We start from the raw sequence: 15,255 nt of genomic DNA, 5'->3' as shown, positions 1-15,255 counted from the left end.
ATTATTGTATCAGCCATTGTGTATATTGTTTTCTTGTCTCTCCTTACTTCAGTCTTAATCAGTTCACATAGATGGTTCTTCTCTGGCTTCATTATATTTGGCGTTTCTTGCACAGTAATATTACATTCCTGTACTACCACGATTTGTTTAGCAATTCCGTAATCCTAGTCTTAGACTGTATAAAACTTAATCTATATAGTATCAGCGAGCAATTGTAGAGTTCCTCAGAAATTGTGCCTTGTTGAGCACAGTAGATTCTACAGGAAATTGTCCTTCAGAAAGCACCTTTTTATGTAAAGGGATAGAGTATAACGAGAGTACTAAGACGTAGGTAGTATGGTGGCACATACTACCAGTGCAGAAAGCCCTGGGCCTGGAGTCAGGAAGACCTGAGTTCAATTCTGGCTTTAAGCACTTAGTAGCTGTATGATGCTGGGCAAGTCACTTAACCTCTGCCTCAGTATTCTCAGCTGTGAAAGGGAGATAGTAATAACACAAGTAAGATAATATTTGTAAAGAACTTAGCACAGTAGGCATAAATTCTTCCTTCCTTCTCTCAGTTTGAGGGAGTTCTATGACTTGCCCAAGGTCACACAGCTGGTAGTGTAAGAGCTAGGGTTTGCCCCCAAGTCTTTTGACTCCAAATTCTATCTGTGTTTTCTTTTTCAAATATCATAGTTGTGCCTGAAGAAATGCCATGAAGCAGCCTATTATAGTGTAGAAAGTACTGGGTTTGTATATACTTTCAGAGCTGGAAGAGAGTTTAGGAGATCACCTAGTTCCGCTATAATCTTCTCTCCCCCCTCATTTTCCAGCTGAGGGAGTTTTGAGGTAAAACGACTTGCCCCAGGTTATACTGGTAATTAGTGACAAAGCCATGACTAGAACTTAGGTCTCCTGACTTGCTCAGCCCAGGATGATCTGTCCAATGTATCGAGAGGCTGGGTACTTGTCCCAGCTCTTTGACTTCCTGGCAGTTGTTTAACCTCTTGGGTCCTCCATTTTCCCATATGTAAAGGGGGTTAACAATGCCTGCCTTTCCTACCACATGCATAGTATTTGTTTTGTGTATAGAATGATTGAATGCATATTAAAGCCATTTTCAACTTCAAAGCGCTGTACAAACTGTAAGCAATTATTCCGTTCAATTTGATAAATGTCTCTTATGTTCCTAATATTTACAAGTCACTCTGTTAGACCTTCGAAATACAAAGACAAAAAAAAAAAGACAGTACTTGCCTTTAAGGAATTTATATTCTTCTGGGGGGAAACTGTACAAGTTGAGCGTTAAATACAAGATAATTTATGAAGAGAGAGAAGACTAACTGGGGGAATTAGGGAGGACATCATGAAAGAAGTAGTTTCTAAGTCAGATTTTGAGGATAAAGATTTAGCGATGTGTGGGGATGAGGAAATAGTTTTTTGGCTTCAAGGATGGCTTGTATGAACGCACACAAACAAGAGATAGCATATTTAGTTCCTAGAACTCAGTTGCTGGTCTGGAATATAGGCTTCATTAAGGACAGTGACCTGAAGTAAGTCTAGAAAAGTAGGTTGGGCTCAGACTGTGGAGGGTCTTAAATGCCAGAGTGAAAGGTTTATATTCTTTGCTAAATGCATTACAGAGCTGCTGAAGGTTATTGAGCAGGGCAGTGATGTGGTCCAGTCTGTGTCTTCAGACTACTGGGACAGCTCCCTGGGGGATGGATCGGAGAGGGGAGAAACTAGCTAGAAGCAGGGAGACCAGTAAGGAGGCTGTTACAGTAGCCCAAGCTGGAAGAGATGCTAGTTTTCATGTGGGTGGAAAGATGAAAGAAGCCAGCAATGTTGGATAGGAGAGGTGGAAGCCACAAGACTTGGCACTTGATTGCATTTGGGGATGAGAGAAGGGAAAGGAGTCAAAGATGGCTCAGATTAAGAGCTCCAGTCATGGACGTCATGTTGGTGCCAATTTCAACCAACATCTATTTCAACAGAAATTGGGAAGTTTGAATAGGAGAGGAAGGTTGTTTATTATATTTTGAATATGCTGAGTTTGGGATGCTGACAGAATGTCTAGGTAGAGATGTTTAGGAGGCAGTTGGCAAAGTGGGCCTGGAGTCAAGAGTAGGATTATTGTTAGGTATGTAGATTTGGGAATCACCTACACAGAAATATTTGAACTTATGAGAGTGAATGAAATGACTGTACAAGAGGGTCCAGGACTCCCTCCACTTAGTTGACATGAGATTGGATGTTCCTTCATGAAGGAACTTAGAGGAAGCAGTCACTTAGCAGCCAGTTATCAAGTAACTGCTGTGTGCCAGATACTGTGTTAAGTACTTTGCAAATATTTTCTCATTTAATCTTCACAACAACCCTGAGAGGTAGGTGCTATTCTGATGGCCATTTTTATAGTTGAAGAAACCGAAGCACGTGTTAAGTGATTGCCCAGGGTCATAGAGGCAGTGTGTCTGAGGCTGGATTTGAACTCTGGTCTTTCTGACTCCAGGCTGAATGCTATATCCACTGTACCGCTTAGCTGTCCTGTACCCCATTGAAAGGAGAAGAGTGTCAGAGAAGCTAATTGAGGAGCATTTTTAAAGTGCTTACTGTGTGCTAAGCCTTTTAGTTACAGAAATAAAGTAAAAACAGCCCCTGCCCTAAAGGTTACCTCTAATCTCATCTCTGTGTTTCTTGTGTGTACCACTTTATGTACATGTTATCTCCAATCAGAATGTAGGGCATCTATTTCCTCAGCAGTAGGGAAGTTGGATAATTGACAGTGACCATTGTTAGTGATATACCGATGACTGAGGTTTTCTTTGATATTTTGAAGAAAGGTATTTGGGAGTTTTTAATCTTGAAGGTACATGTCATTTTTTTCAGAAATCTTAGTTTAAATTAAGGTGTGTGCACCTCCTTCTCTCCCTGTGCCACCACACCCCCCCCACCCCAACCAATCTGGAAAATGCCAAAGAACATGTAAGAAATGAGAAAATGCAAGAAGTATAGCCATCATATCATTTCTTTTCATCAGTAGTTTGATGACTTGATCTAATCCGCAGATCTTGAAAATCACAAGATCCCTCTTCAGAGCCACAAAGATGGAGGACAAGAAGCGCCTCGCTTATTCCATCATCCAGTTTCTGCATGACCAGCTGCATCATGGAGGTCTGTCTCCTGATGCCCAGGAGAGTTTGGAAGGTGAGTGCTAGTGCCTTTACAACTTTTTTTTATCTTGCGGTTTCAGGAGTGCTTTAAAAAGTTAAGAGTATCTGATGTTTTTACAGGGGTTGACTATCTGCTTTTGTTCTATCACCTCACAAAATAATTTAGCTTGAAAACCATTGTTTTAATATTTCTTTCTGTCTCATGGAGTTCTTGATTTCTGCTTGGTCTGTTACAGTTTTTGAGGAGTCTGAACGGGGTAAGATTTCTTTCTATTCACTTTCTTTATATCAGTCATTCAGGTCCCTTTCTATTCTAAGCTATTTATCTCCTACTTTTTTCCCTCTAGAACTTTTATTTCATTTTTTAAATATCTTGCTTAATTTCTTCTAAGTAGCCATGTAATTGTTGTGGAAAGTCCATTTTTTTTTCCTTTTGAGTCTCTGCTTACAATTGTTATTGAGTTATTCTCTTCTTTTGGGGGAGCTTAGATTTTCAACAGTTTTTTATACTAGTTGATATTTTCTTTGATTTCACTCATCTCTCTCACTTTAGTTCCTGATTCTGTCCTGTGCTGTACCTTTGAATGAGGGTGACCAGCCCTGTTTGGTCTTGAGCTGAGTCACCTAGGTTCCTGCACTTAGCTCCATCTCCTAGGCTCTGGTCCCTCTGGATCTTTGAGGTGTAGAGGATGAAATCGTCAGGGACTACCCTAGTGGCCGAGGAGACCTCATCCGAATGCCAAGGTCACCACTCTGGAGCTTTTTTTTTGAGGAGCTCCCTGCTCTGGGCCACCTCCTGACACACAAGCTGTCTGGTGCTGGCACTGGTTTTGTTGGATGCCCCCATTCCTTTAGCTTTTGGGGACCTGACTGACTGATTCTGGGGTAGAAGTTATTTAGTATAGTTTCTTAGTGGATTTCTTTTTTTTTTTTAAATTTCATCATTTTTATTTAATATTTTAGTTTTCAACATTGATTTCCACAAGATTTTGAGTTAAAAATTTTCTCCCCATTTCTCCCCTCCCCCCCCATTCCAAGATGGCATATATTCTGATTGCCTTGTTCCCCAGTCAGCCCTCCCTTCTGTCACCTCCCCCCCATCCCCTTTCCCCTTACTTTCTTGTAGGGCAGGATAGATTTCTATGCCCCATTCCCTATATATCTTGTTTCCCAGCTGCATGCAAAAATAACTTTTTTTTTTGAGCATCTGCTTTTAAAACTTTCAGTTCCAAATTCTCTCCCCTCTTCCCTCCCCACCCACCTTCCTTAGGAGGGCAAGCAATTCAACATAGGCCATACATGTATCATTATGTAAAACACTTCCCCAATACTCATGTTGTGAAAGGCTAACTATATTTCCTTCCATCCTGTCCTGTCTCCCTTTATTCAATTTTCTCCCTTGACCACCCTGTCCCTTTTCAAAAGTGTTTGCTTTTGATTACCTCCTCCCCCTATCTGCCCTCCCTTCTATCATCCCCCCTTTTTTCTCTCCTTCCCCTTACTTTCTTGTAGAGTAAGATACCCAGTTGAGTGTGTATGTTATTCCCTCCTGAAGTCAGATGCTATGAGAGTAAGATTCACTCATTCCCCCTCACCTACCCCCTCTTCCCTTCTAACAGAACTGCTTTTTCTTGCCACTTTTATTTAAGATAATGTACCCCATTCTATCTCTCCCTTTCTCCCTCTCTCAATATATTCCTCTCTTACCCCTTAATTTTATTTTTTTTTAGATATCATCACTTCATATTCAGCTCACCCTATGCCCTCTGTCTATATATATGTATATTCTCTTCAACTACCCTAATACTGAAAAAGGTGTCATGAATTACGCACATCATCTTTCTATATAGGAATGTAAACAAAACAGTTCAACTTTAGTAAGTTCCTTATGATTTCTCTTTCTTGTTTACCTTTTCATGCTTCTCTTGATTCTTGTATTGGAAAGTCAAATTTTCTGTCCAGCTCTGGTCTTTTCTCTTAGTGGATTTCTTAACTATTTTTAGGTATGGTGTAAACTTGAGGTTACTGAAGGTGCCCTACACAGTAGTCTGCTTCCTGTTCAGGCAGGCATCTTGGCCAAAAGTCTTGTAGTTATATTTCATTATCTGCTCTCTTCTACTTTCATTGTTTTTCAGTTACTTAGGAGTTTGGTATATGTTAAATCTTTATCTTTAAGGTATATGTTAAATTTAACATGATAGTACTGACACACTGCCCTACTTGTCTTTGTCCTCATCTAAACTTCCCTCTGCTCTCTTCTCTCTTCTTTGATATTCTTTTCTATTTTTGGCATTCCTCATCAGTACCCCCCACCCCCCACAAACACACAAGATTGAGAATGGGAGCATACACACACACCTTTCCATCCCAAAATAAAAGCCTTACCTTGTAAGAAAAGTATATTTAATTAAGCAGAACAAATTTACACATTGGTCAAGCGTGAAGATGTTTTATTCTGCACCTCTAGGTTATCATCATCCTATATCTCTTGTACCCTTTGTAGCTAAACTTGAAAAGGCTGTCTACAATAGGTGCCTCTACTTTCCATCCTCTCACTCTCTACTTAACCCCCTACAGTCCAGCTTCTGACCTTATCATTCCATCAGAGTTGTTCTCTCCGAAGTTACCAATGATCTGTAGTTGCCAAATCCAATGACTTTTTCTCAGTTCTAATTCTTCTTGTCCACTGTGCAGCCTTTGATGCTGTTGATCACTCTCTCCTGCTTGATACTCTCTTCTCTCTAGGATTTTGGGACATCACTCTCTCCTGGTTCTCTCCTACCTCTCTGACTTCTCTTCCTTGGTCTTCTTTGCTGTATCCTCTTCCAGATCACTACTACTAACTGTAGGTGTCTCTCAAGGTTGTGTCTTGGGTCCTTTTCTCTTCTTCAATACCACTTCATTTGGTGATCTCATCAGCTCCGGTAGATTTAACAACCATTTCTATGCTGATGATTTTCAAGTCTACCATCTCTGTCTCAATTTCTCTACTGATCTCTAAACTTGAATCTCTAACTGTCTTTTGGGCATCTCACATTGGATTTCTACTAGGCATCTTAAACTCAATTACCTTTCCCCCTAAAATCTCCCTTACCCCCCACCCCCATCGACCTGCCCTATTACTATTCAGATCACTACCATCCTCCTAGTCCCTCAGGCTTGCAAGCTAGGAGTCGTCCTGAATTCCTTACTCTGTCATACCTTATAATCCAGTCCAAGGCCTGTTGATTTCAATTTTGCAACATCTCTCAAATATGCTACCCCTTTTTCTCCTCTGCCTGCCTTAAGTCTCTCCCTACTCCAGTCTATCTTCTTTTCAGCCACTAAAGTGACATGATGGAATCCTACTCAATAAACTCCAGTGGCTGCCTGTTGCCTCCAGAATCAAACATAGAATGCTCTGTTTGGTATTCAGAGCCGTTCATAACCTAGCCCCCACCTGTCTTTCCAGTCTTCTGATACCTTATGCCCCAACATGTATTCTTCGATCCAGTGACACTGGCCTCCCAGCCATTCTGTGAACAAGACTTATTCCTTCTCTTGGTTTTGGGCATTCTTTTTGGCTTTCCCTCATGCCTGGACATCTCTCTGCTCTGACTAACTCCTCTTAATTCTACCTAATTAATTTTTAATTAACCCTTCCATTAATTATTTCCAGTTTATCCTACATACAGTTTGCTTTGTGTATATTTATTTGCTTGTTGTCTCCCCTGTTAAATGGTAAGCCCCTTGAGGGCAGTGGCTTTTTTCCTCCTTTTTGTATCCCTTGCATTTAGCACAGTGACTGGCACATAGTGGAAGCTTAATAAATCAGGAAGGCCTGAATTCAAATCCTGCCTCATACACTAAGCTTTGTGGCCGTGGGCAAATCATTTTATCTTTCTCAGCCTCAGTTCATCTATTGTGAGCATGGGCTCTTTAGTGACCATACTGTATGTTAGAACTTCACTTCTTCCCAGGGGAACAGAACAGTGGAGTTACACAACAGCCAGCCAATTAGAAGGATTTCTGAGGCTCAGGGCTGCTTGACATACTTGACATGTTCTTTTGCGAGTGAACTCTAGCTGAATTTGGAGATGCCTGTAGCTGCCAGAAACTGCAGACCAGCTCAAGGACAACCTTGGGAAGCATCTGCAGGCTCAAGACCTTGCTCTGGACAAAACATCTTGGCTTATTGCGTCTATGGACATCCCACTCCCTGTTTGAAAGGCTCTAGAAGCAATATTATCTCACCCTTTTTCCACTCCCCTTGGAGCTGCTGAGAACTCTCTCCTTGTCTACTCCCTTGCAGGATCTTCTTTCCCCTGCAAGTTTTTTTCTCAGACAATAAATGCTTTCTGATATGTGATCGGACTCTGTTTCAGTGAGGGTCCCTCTTTTTGGGTCTGGGGTCTTCCTTTAACAATATAAAATGAGGATAATAATAGTACCTACCTCCCAGGGGTTGGGAGATTCAAATGAGGTGACATTCATAAAGCACTGTGTAAGTGCACCTTCTTCTCTTTATTGTTATCATTATCATCATCATCATCTCGGTGGTGGGATTGCTTGGTCATAGGCTAAGGAGAGTTTAGACACTTTTTCTGTGGAATTCCAAATGGATATCCAGAACAGTGGGACAGTTTCTCAGCTCTGTTGTGTATCATTGTACTTATCTTCCCATAGCTCTTCTCACATTGTATCTATCTTTTTTTCATTTTTTGCAAGCTTGCATGGTATGAGGTATTATTTAAAATTATTTAAAATTCTCAGAATTATTTAAAATTCTGTTTTTCTTTTTGAAAACTTCATATGCTTGGACTACTGTGCATTGGGGTACAGTTCTTAGTGTTAAATATGTTATGTATTGATATTTGATTTACATATTTTGATATTAGAATTTTGTGAGTGATATTTGATGCAAGTATTTTTACTATTTTTTCTTTAGCATTTATATCTTAATTCATTTTATTCATGCAAAAGGTTTAAAACTTTCTGTGGTCAAAACTGTAAATTTTATCTTTTATGATTTCTCTTGCTTAAGTATTCTCTCCTAGTCATAGTTGTATAAAGTACCTGATCTTGTTCTCTAGTCTTTTTTTATTGTGCCTTCCTGATCTTTTATGTTCAGTTTACATATATATTTTTAGCTTATTGTGGTTTATGTAACATGATATTTTTCTAAAGTTAATTTCACCCAACTTCTTTTGAGTTTTCCCAGCAGTTTGACAAAAAGGGAATTCTCTTTCCAGTATTTTATGTTCTTAGGTTTATCAAATGTTGAACTGTTTTTGGATGCTTCTGTTTCTCGCTTACCTAGTCTGATCCATTCATCTACTCTATTTTTTTTTCCTAAACTAGTACCAAGTAATTACTTTATAATAGTTTGAGGTCTGGTAATAAGATGCCTGCCTCCTTCATTTATATTTTCCTCCATTATTTCCTTTGAGATTCTAGACCTCTTTTGGTCATCCAGATGAATTTTGCTCTTTACACCTCATGTTATATGAGCTACTCACCTCCTTTTTTTTTTTATCTTTAATGATATTGTTTATTGTCAACTTGTTGCTCACAAGACATTGTAGTTGTGCCCACCATTTGTGTTTTAATCGCTCCTTGAGGCATCTGCGGTTAGGATTCTTCTTTGATTCAGAGCCACATTAACATTAGTATAGCCAAAACCCATGGGTTAAAAGAGCCCAGGCCTGAAGGAAATCTTTTTTGTTTGTTTAGCTTTTATTTGCTATTTTATTTTCCCCCAGTTACACGTAAAGACGATTTTTAACATTCGTTTTAAAACTTTGAGTTCCAAATTCTCTCCCCCTCTTCCTCCCCACTCCCTGCCCTCATTGAGAAGGCAAGCAGTTTGATATAGTTGTATATGTGTAGTCGTGCAGAACATATCCATAATAGCCATGTTGTGAAAGAAAACATAGACAAACAAAAAAAAACTCAAGAAAAATAAAGTAAAGAAAAAGTATGCTTCAATCTGTATTCAGACACCATCAACTCTTTCTCTGGGGATGCAGAGCATTTTCATCCTGAGTCCTTCAGAGCTGACTTGGATCATTGTATTGCTGAGAATAGCTGAGTTATTCATGGCTGACCATCACACAGTATTGCTGTTACTTTGGACACAGTACATTTCACTTTACATCAGCCCATACCGGTCTTTCCAGGTTTCTCTGAGAGCATCCTGCTTATAATTTCTTATAGTACAATAGTATTCCATCATAATCACATACAACTCCCCCATTGATGGTATCCCCCTCAGTTTCTAATTCTTCACCCCCCCCAGAAGAGTTGCTATAAATATTTTTGTACATATAGGTCCTTTTCCTTTTTGGGATACAGACCTAGTAGTGGTATTGCTAGGTCACAGGTTTTATAGTTTTAAATACTCATTGTGAAGCCAGGAAAGATTTGATTTTATTTTACATTTATTTTACGTTCCTTGTAACTCCCGATGGGTAGCTCCCTCATGGAACACACTTGCTCAGGCAAATGCAAGACTACTTATTTCCTGTTCCCCGATTCAGATCTCCCCCCTTCTTCCCCATTGGCTAAACCTCCTCTTCTATGTTCTTCTTGTTATGTTTCCCCTTCCTTGTCATGCGTTTAATGTAGATTTGAATTAGCTTGCTCTGCCCTGGGAGTGTGGTGGATAATATTAAGCAGTTAACCATGCATTTAAGCTTTTGTCAGCTTACTTATTCAAAAGCCTGGTTCTACATCCTGTTATCACCCCTACAAAGCTGGGAATAGTATTAATCCTGTGGAAACAGAATTCCTTCCTTTGTTTCTCACATAGTCCTTTTGGCATAGTTTCAAATTGCTCTGCAGAATGGTTGAATCAGTTTACAACTCCACCAACAGTGTATTAATGTCTCATTTTTCCCACATGCCTTCCAACATTTGTCATTTACCTTTTCTGTCCACTATTAGCTAATCTAATAGGTATGAGGGTAGTACCTCAGAATTGTTTTAATTTGCATTTCTCCAATCAATAGTGAGTTAGAGTTTTTTCATGTGACTATGGACAGTTGTTTAATGATTACTTCATCTGAAAACTGATCATATCTTTTGATCACTTATCAAATGGGGAATGGCTCTTATTTTTATAAATTTGACTTGTTTCTCTATATATATGAGAAATGAGGCCTTTATCAGAGAAACTTGCTTCAAAATTTTTTTTACAGGCCTGAAGTTGTCAGTCTTTTTAAGTCCTATGGAATCATCACGGAACTTTCTTCCCAGACTGTCAGGAATATTGGTCGATAGTGCTGGTTCAGGAATAGTTAACACTAGAAAATCCTAGAAACATGTTAAATTGTTCTAGTCATGCATGGATCTCTCTGATGTCCTTTCAGCATAAAGGGTAGTTATAAATCTCAACCTTTTTCTGGTGCTGTGAAATAATGATAACCTTATCTTATGTAGAAAGTTGGTTCTAGAGGAGCTGGTATAATGGGAAGACCCTGGGTTTATATAGTCAGACAACCTTGATGCAAAGGCTTATTCTGCTGCTGAATGGCTATGTCACTTTCCTTCCCTATATCTTGTTTTTCTCCTCTAAAGTGGGAAGGGGTGCTGATGAGTTGATGTCTAAGGGCCCTTCAGCTTTAAACCCCAGGCCCCTAAGTAAAAGTCAAGTGGTAGTGACTTTAAGCAGATGAAGTCCGACTTTGTAATTGACTTGTTAAATATGTCATATCAACATTTGTTTGGAAACCTGGAAGGGTAGAGAGATGTTAGATGAGAAATTGTTCTATGCCAAAGTAACCTTGTCACAACATGCTCCTGAATGTATTATGACTATGTGGTGATCTGATGTCAGCAAAATGGATTCTTTCCTCATTTGCCTGGGAGAATTTGGGTGACTGTAACAGCAGCCACACTGGCACACCCAGGATGGCTGCTAGTGCGCATTCTTTTATCTGCTTTACTAAGGAAAGGGAGCTCTTTCAGGGGTCAGCAATCTTTCTTTTTTAATCACATGAAATACAAACACAGGAAGTACAGAAGAGAAATAAAGACCAGCAGACAGGGCTCTACTGCCTGAATCAAAGCTTTACATCCACCACTGAATGGAGAGAGCCTTTACCTCTGAGGAGTTGGGAGTTCTGAACATATGGCCACCCAGGGTCTTGACCAGGGAATCACATCTTTCTCATAAGTGAGCCTCCATAGCAAAAGCTCACTTCTCACAATATATACTCTTTCAGTTAATAGGCTCAAAGCCAGAAGGCATCATCACCTGACTCATTGCCTATTAGCTTATTAACAAATGGTATACAAGCCTTCCTTCAAGCGAGCTTCCCCTAGTGGGCTCCACATGAGCCCTCTTAATAGGCCAGGAAGATCTTACCACCCCACCCCCATTAACATTACAGTGACTCAAAAGGAGACTTGTTATCTTACAGTATTATGGGCTCACATCTAATTCTTTCTCATCTATGGGTTTTGGTAGAAGTGAACTGCTGAGATAAATGGAGAGGGGGAAGGGGAGAAATATTTTTAATAATCAAGCAGAATATAGCAGTGTTCTATGTGTATGTACATACATGTTAAAAATAGAACTGATCCTTACTCCTGGAAAATGAAGCTTCAGAGTGTCTCTTAATAAGCATTTTGAGGCTTAAAAAGAAGTAATCTTATTTCTTCCAGTTGCTATCCAGTGCCTGGAGACAGCTTTTGGAGTGACTGTTGAAGACCGAGATCTAGCTGTATCACAAACTCTACCAGAAATATTTGAAGCTGCTACAGGAAAAGTGAGTATACTGGACCTTTTTGAAATGGAAATCCAGTCTCATCACTTCATGATATTTTCAATTTAGGATTTGTTTCCTTCTTCTTAGATCCATTTGAGGGTAAAAAATATGGCTGGATTTAATAGGGAAAAATAAGTTGGGTGGTGGAAAACAAGGGTTTTTGTCTGCTAATGTCCCTCCCTAAAATGACTTGTTTTTTCTTGTAATAGAAAGACATGCCCTACATCCGTAGGAATTCTGAACCCATCTCCCCCTCTGATGAAGATACAGCTGAAGCTGAGAGACTGAAGACTGAAGGTAAAGAAAATAGATTGACATCTACTTTAGCAGTTTTAGCCCCATTTTAGCCACATATTCTATGTTTTCTCCTCCATGAAATAAAGAGAGACTCCAAGGAGTGACAGGTTCATGATAGCCTAGGATCATGGAAGTGTTTGTGTAGTGGGCATAAGAAGGCAGGGAGTGTTCTTCACCCCTAGGCCAGGTCACTTTTATTTATGTGAAGATCTGATCATTCATTTGACATGTAATTTATTATGTACCTGTTATATACAGAGAGTACTGTGCTAGGAAATGGGGGAGATAGAAAGTTTAGATAAGGTCTGGGTTATTGTCCTCACTTAGGTTATAATCTGGTTTAGGGGAGTGTAACAGTAAGCACCCTAGCATACCCAGGATGGCCTACTAGCAGTTTCTTTAATCTGCTTTCCTAGGAAAGCCTGCTCAAAAAGGGGTTAACAGTTCCACTTTTAATTACATTCACTAGTTCAGGGAAAGGGTTAGCACCCTGAATGTCAGGGAAAATATAAGCAGAGAAATTAGACCAATGGACAAGGCTCTGACTGCCTGAATCAAAGCAATGTTGCTATACACTTTACATATACCACTGGATCAAGAGAGCCCTTACATCTGAGCAGTTGGGGAGCTCTGAACATACAGCTACTCGGATTCTCAACCAGAGAATCACAAGATCCTTCTCATAAGCGAACCCCCAAAGCAGAGTACCAACTCAGAGTATATATACACTTCTCAGAGTCAGAAGGCATTGCAACCCTCCTGCCTCAGTGCCTAATTAACTTAGTACCGAAAGGTGTGAAAGCTGTCCTACAAGCAAGCCTCCCCTAAGCAAGCTTCCCTTAATGGGCTTCACATGAGGTCTGTTAATTGTGGGGAAGATCTTCATATCCCATTAACATTAGGGGTGGGGGGCGGTATAAGAGATAAACATAGATATTATGTGTATTGTGTACTGTAGTTAAAGTGCCTTAGGGTATAGCAATACTTAGTGTGCTATATGAAGTCCTGAGGGTATAGTCAAAGATTCTGTAGAGGAAATATTTGAATTGAACTTTAAAGTATGGGTTGGAATTTATGTAATGAAGATTTGGAGGGATGCTATTTCAGGGCACAGAACAAGGAAAGGCCCAGAAGTTGGAAAGTATGGCATATTGAGTAGAGAGCAGTATATGTGGGGTGGGGTGGGGTGTGTGTGTGTGATAACTCAAGACAGACCTGGGAAATGAGGATGGTGTTGGGTTGTAGAGCCATGAAGACCGGGTAAGAAGTTTGAACTTTGCTTGATGACAGGAGAGAGCTACTAAAAAAGGTTCTGACAGAAGAGCAACATGATGACATGTATTTATAAACATTATTCCACCAGAAGAATGCATGGTGGAATATAGTTGGCAAACCCACTAAGACAGCCTTTACAATAACCATGACGTGTGATAAGAAGAGGAGCTGGCGAATGGTTGTGACAGAGGAAGTATAAAGGCAGGACTGAGGATAAGATGTTGGGATCATGGAATTAACTGATTTTGAGACATGAGAGAAGAAAAAATCAGAGATAACCCCAAAGTCATGAACTTAGGAGACTAGCTGAATGGTGGTATATAATACAGATGGAAATAACAAAGTTGGAAGGAAGTTTTAGAGAAAAGATGGGAAGTTTGGTTTTGGACAGGTAAACTTTGAGTTGCTGGTAAAACATGAAAAAAGAAGTCTTGTGTACACAGTTCAAGATTTGGGTCTGAAGAGACCCAGAGGAGTTAGAACTTGCTATGTGTTTGGGAATTTGGAAGTTCTGTATGGAGATTGCCCCTAGAGAGAGAAAGGAAAACAGATCCTTGGGACACCCACGTTAAGGGATCATGTCCTGTCTCTACTGAAGACCATTCAGTGATTCCCTGTTGACTGCCAAGAAAAGTAGAGAATCCTATAGCCTTGGGCCAACAAGGCCCTCCTTAGTCTAGTGCCTCCTTGTCTTTACAGGCTTATCATTTAGTATTCTTTTCCTTATATTTTAAACTTCAGCCAAATGAGATTAACTGTTCTTTCAATCCTGTCTTTTCTTTTGTGGAATATGATCCATTCCCTCCCATCTTTGCCTGTTTAAAATCTCTTGCATTTAATATTTAGCTCAGATTCCACCTCTTCTCTGAAGATCTTATCTGATCCCCAGCCGTAAATGACATTCCCTTACTTGAATCTTCTGTAGCACTTGGCTCATGGGCTTTTTTAAAAAAAGTTCAATTTTTTCCCAATTAACAAACATTTATTTTCTCTTCTCTTCTACTCCTTTCCCAGTTGAACAACAGAAAGAAGAAACTAAAGCCCTCATAACAAATATGCATTCAGTGGTTGGTCATTTCCTTCTCCAACTCATTTTACAGATGAGTGTCCTGATTTTCCCGCATCCCCTCCAGCATTTATCATTTTCCTTTTCTGTCATATTAGCCAATCTGATGAGTGTGGGGTGGTACCTCAGAGTTGTTTTAATTTGCATTTCTCTAATCAGTGGTGATTTCACATGACTGTAGCTAGCTCTGATATTTTTTGGTCTGAAAACTGCTGGTTCATATCTTTTGACCATTTATCAGTTGGGGAATGAGTCTCTTTTGCATTATAATCACCTGTAGATATGCCTACAGGCTGCTCCTCTCAACTTCCCATAATATAAGCACTATAAGAAGACATATGACATAAAGTTTTATTCATCACAGTGCTGAGCATAACTGCTTAATAAATGTTTTTCAAATTGACGTGAAGGTATTTAAATTGAATTTAAAGAAGTAGCTGGGAAACCTGTTGAAAAGTTCTCTCAGAGAGCTTGAAGGGAAGTCTCCTAAACCTGGTGGAAGGATTCTAGTAAAAAATGGGACTCGACTAGACACAATTCTAAGAAAAGCAAGGTTTTCATACTAGTAATTATCACTTTTCACCTTTGACCTGGCACATTTTTTGCTCCTCTAAAATACTTTATATAATTGTATGTACCTTTTTGTGTTTGATGTCTCATTCCTCTACTAGAATGTAAGCTCCATGAGAATGGGGACTGTGACTTATCTAACTCG

The 15,255-nt window shown here is 39.6% G+C and overlaps 1 protein-coding gene across 6 annotated transcripts in view; it reads left to right on the top strand.

Annotated features, from left to right (window-relative positions):
• SGTA (small glutamine rich tetratricopeptide repeat containing alpha) overlaps nucleotides 1-15,255 on the top strand; it is a 44,517-nt gene that overhangs the window by 11,941 nt on the left and 17,321 nt on the right. For all 6 annotated transcript variants that reach the window (XM_036769468.1, XM_036769457.1, XM_036769467.1 and 3 more), the window contains exons 2-4: nucleotides 3,048-3,186; nucleotides 11,799-11,902; nucleotides 12,112-12,199. In XM_036769468.1, the coding sequence (XP_036625363.1) occupies nucleotides 3,087-3,186; nucleotides 11,799-11,902; nucleotides 12,112-12,199 (292 nt within the window). In that variant the 5' untranslated portion in view covers nucleotides 3,048-3,086. The remainder of the gene's footprint in view (nucleotides 1-3,047; nucleotides 3,187-11,798; nucleotides 11,903-12,111; nucleotides 12,200-15,255) is intronic.

The sequence above is a fragment of the Trichosurus vulpecula genome, chromosome 1 (assembly GCF_011100635.1).
Source record: "Trichosurus vulpecula isolate mTriVul1 chromosome 1, mTriVul1.pri, whole genome shotgun sequence".
Taxonomy (NCBI): Eukaryota; Metazoa; Chordata; class Mammalia; order Diprotodontia; family Phalangeridae; genus Trichosurus; species Trichosurus vulpecula.
This window is presented reverse-complemented; position numbering and strand designations above follow the sequence as displayed.